Below are 3,337 nucleotides of genomic sequence, written 5' to 3'. Positions count from 1 at the left end.
TAGCCTGTGGCAGGTGCGGATGGGTTGGGAACGCAGTTCTGTGGCAGGTTTGGGTATGGGGCACCTCTCCCGGTTTGCGTTGGGGTGAGCTGGAAGTAACGATGGAGAACACGCGTGGAAAGCGAGGGTGTTGTTTTAACCTTTAAAGCGGGACTCCGAGCGCTGGCAGTGTTTGTGCACTCGTCAGGCTGAGTGCTGGGACCAGCGACGGCATCGCTTATTTCCTTGTGCTGGATTTATGTCTCCTGCCTCCATTTTCTGCTGGTGTCCTTGGAGGCTGCAGCTTGCCAAGCTGGTTCCTGCAAAGCTGCATGAAAGGGCAAATACTGGATTGCTTCGGGATGCACGACATGCTGGTCTGACCTGAGACACCCCGGCGCGAATCTGGACATCAGGGAAAGGAGAGCGTTGGTCATGCACTGGAGATAAATAAAGGCTGCTGGAAAAGCCGCCGCGTCAGGTTGGGATGAGCTGAGCATGTGGGAAAGCGTGAAGTTCTGGTGGGGTGAGCAGGGAGGAGAAGCAATCCTGGCCTTGTACTTATTGAAGTCTGGAAGTGGCTTGTATCAGACCTAGGAGAAGGGCTTTGAAAGCAAGAAGCTCTAATTGCTGCCTCTTCTGTTCAAGTTTAGGAGGTAATTTGGTTGTCATTTCAAAATACTTTTTGCAAGGGCAAGAGCTTCCTTGCAAGGAGATTCCAGCTTCAAGAGCAGAGGAGACAAAGTGCTGGGACGACAAGAAATACCTGTGTGGGCTTGAGTTAAAACCCAAGGCCAACACTATTGGCTGACACAGGGCAGCCCATTCAGGGATGTGAGGGTGTATGGGAGGCTGCATGCTCCAGGCATTGGTGGACACGTGAGCATCTTCCATGACATGGAAACCTGGGTGGTGGTGCTGCAAGAGGAGCCTGGAGCACAGTTCTGTGTCATGGTGCAGGGATCTGTGAAGCTCTGCAGACTGGCCTGCCCTTTCCTGAGTGACCCATGGTGAGTAGCCCCTGTGCCAGGGATGCTCTCAAAACTTGGCCTGGCTTGGTACGTCAAGTGCAAAGTCACCTGCTGCAGGAGTTTGTAGCCACTGGGAGTGCCTTGGAGTCACTGCACATCTTTGGCTCAGGAGGTCCAGGACTGGCAGAGGAGCCACCACATCCTGGGTTGACACTGTTGTGTTGAATTAAACATGATGATGGGTGCCCTCTTCTGCAGCACCAGCCCTTGATGCGGGTGACATGCCTGGGGATGTTGACAGCCCTGGGGCAGGATTTTTTTGTTAATCAGGGCTCATCGGGGTAACTGTGGGGCATATGCATGTTTGGAAAGAAAGGGCTGTGCAGAGGACTCAGCTGGGGCTGGTGAGGCAGGAGAAGAGGTGCAGGTAGATTTCCACAGAGATGGCTTGTGTCCTGAGAGGGGTCACAGCATGAATCCAGATCAGCTGGGTAATGTTCAGATGGGTTCTAATTCCACTGCCATTTGAAGGGAAAGAAAGCCCTCCAGCCCTGGCAGGGCTTTTGGTGCTATGGAGTACAAAGACTTTCTCCTGATTATTCTGTAGCCCTGGCAGAGCTGTTAATAGCCAGCAACTGGGCGTCGACCACTGGGCTTCTCTTCTTGGCTTGCACAATTTTGGGAGAAGCTGGCAGGAGAAGAGTTTGCTATTGAGATGGTAAAAGGACTCTGGCAGTGGAAATAAATCTCAATTTTTTTCTATTGTGTGCTCCTGGAAAAACTGCTTCTTGAAATCCATCTCCTTTCCAAGGAGTCAGAATGCCCCACTAGGCTGTGCTGCAGCCACTCTGCCTGGACACCTTATTTCCTGTTGCCAGAAGCCTGCTGGGGAAGAGGCTGGGTTGGTTCCCTGGCGCTGGGTTGAAAAAGAATAATAATCATTTCCTTGAGAGAGAGAACACTGCCAAAACCTCGCCTTGGCGGGGTAAGGCCAGGGCTGTCCTGGCTGGAGAAGAGCAGTTGCAGCAGATGTAGCTGGAAGATAGTGGCAGGCCCTGCTTCAGGGCAGTCATGCAGGACAGGCTGGTTCTCATCATGCCCTGAACCTCTATGAGCAAAACATCCACAGACAGCCAAACACAAAAGCTGGGTCTGTAGGAGTGGAGAGCAGGCTGCAATTAGGTTCTGTGAGACTGCAACCCAGAAAATCTCACCCTTTGAGGGATCTAGGGACCTTAGATGTTGGTGAGTAAAGGTGTATGCCCAGTGAGCAGCCAAAAAGTCAAGTGTGGGTTGTTTCTGCTGGGGAAGTGTAGTAGTAGATGTGTCATGGAAGAACCTCTCCCGTTTTCTCCTGGGTGTACATGTCCCAGATGATTATTGCCCATTGCCTGTGCTCTGCATCCTGTGAAACCAGGGGCAGGACAGGCTGTGTGCTCCTGGTCGGGGTGGTTTTCTGCTTGGCAGTATGGCATGGGTGTTTGCAGGTAGCTCAGGGACATTGTCCTCCGTGGGGGTTCCCGTGTCCCCACTGCCCTCCTGGCACCCAGGGCCATGGAGCTGCTGGCTGGGGCTTGCCTGCCTGCTGGGCAAGGTTCCGCAGCTTCTGGTCTGGTAGCTGGTTTCCGTGTGCTAATTGTCTCTGTACAGAAGGCTTAACTTGAGGCAGTTTATTAGCCAAAGCCAGGACTTAAAAACACTGACTCGGAGCCCAGCCCTGATCCTCTTGCCTGGAGTGGTGCTGGCACCCCCAGCCACAGGTGTCTTGTTTGGGTGTCTCGATTCCCAGGCCTTTGGGTGAGAAATTATCGGATGGGCAGTGCTGGGCTGCCCAGCTGGTGTGTGGCTGGAGGCGAGTCCCCAGGATCCTGCCGGCTGCAGACAGCAACCATCCCCACTTCCAGGGAAAGGCTGCCCTGTGCAATCTGCCCCTGAGGATGTGGCACAGGGATGTGGCAGTTTATGGCAGGGGGGACATGGAGGTAGAAGAGCAAAGCTTGTGTCCCTGGAGCAGTGTGTGGCTTCTCTGGGCTTGTACCTCTGTTTTCAGGCCTTCCTTAGCAGGACATTCTGTACCAGGCATGGAGGTGGTGGTGGTCCTTGTGCATTGTGGATGTCTGGGAAAGCCTCCTGTCCTGCATGAGCTGGGAGTCCTGCTCCTGAGTTGCCCTTACAGTCAGTCCTGAGCTGCCTGGACTCTGCCTGCTTGTGCTTGCTGACCGATGCGTGCTCCAGATGGATGATAGAGGCTGTCACCCCTTGTGCCATGGGCACAGGGACACAGGTTCCTGTTGTACATCTCTACAAGGAGGGAAAGCTCAACCTGTGCTCATCCTGCCCAGTAGCACTGAAGGGATGGTGTTGCCTGCTCCTGTCTTCTCTAATGT

The 3,337-nt window shown here is 53.8% G+C and overlaps 1 protein-coding gene across 1 annotated transcript in view; it reads left to right on the top strand.

The window, feature by feature from the left end:
* Window positions 1–19: 19 nt before the first annotated feature.
* Window positions 20–3,337, top strand: part of GBA2 (glucosylceramidase beta 2) — a gene marked incomplete at its 3' end in the record, with an annotated part of 12,352 nt that continues 9,034 nt past the window's right edge. Inside the window, exons 1-5 of the mRNA XM_017727584.1 lie at window positions 20–43; window positions 369–460; window positions 1,993–1,995; window positions 2,554–2,559; window positions 3,038–3,044. Of these exons, the coding sequence (XP_017583073.1) occupies window positions 20–43; window positions 369–460; window positions 1,993–1,995; window positions 2,554–2,559; window positions 3,038–3,044 (132 nt within the window). The remainder of the gene's footprint in view (window positions 44–368; window positions 461–1,992; window positions 1,996–2,553; window positions 2,560–3,037; window positions 3,045–3,337) is intronic.

The sequence above is a fragment of the Corvus brachyrhynchos genome, unplaced genomic scaffold, assembly GCF_000691975.1.
Source record: "Corvus brachyrhynchos isolate BGI_N302 unplaced genomic scaffold, ASM69197v1 scaffold140, whole genome shotgun sequence".
NCBI classification, from domain to species: domain Eukaryota; kingdom Metazoa; phylum Chordata; class Aves; order Passeriformes; family Corvidae; genus Corvus; species Corvus brachyrhynchos.
Note: the sequence above shows the minus strand (reverse complement) of the source record. Positions and strands in the feature narration are given on the sequence as shown.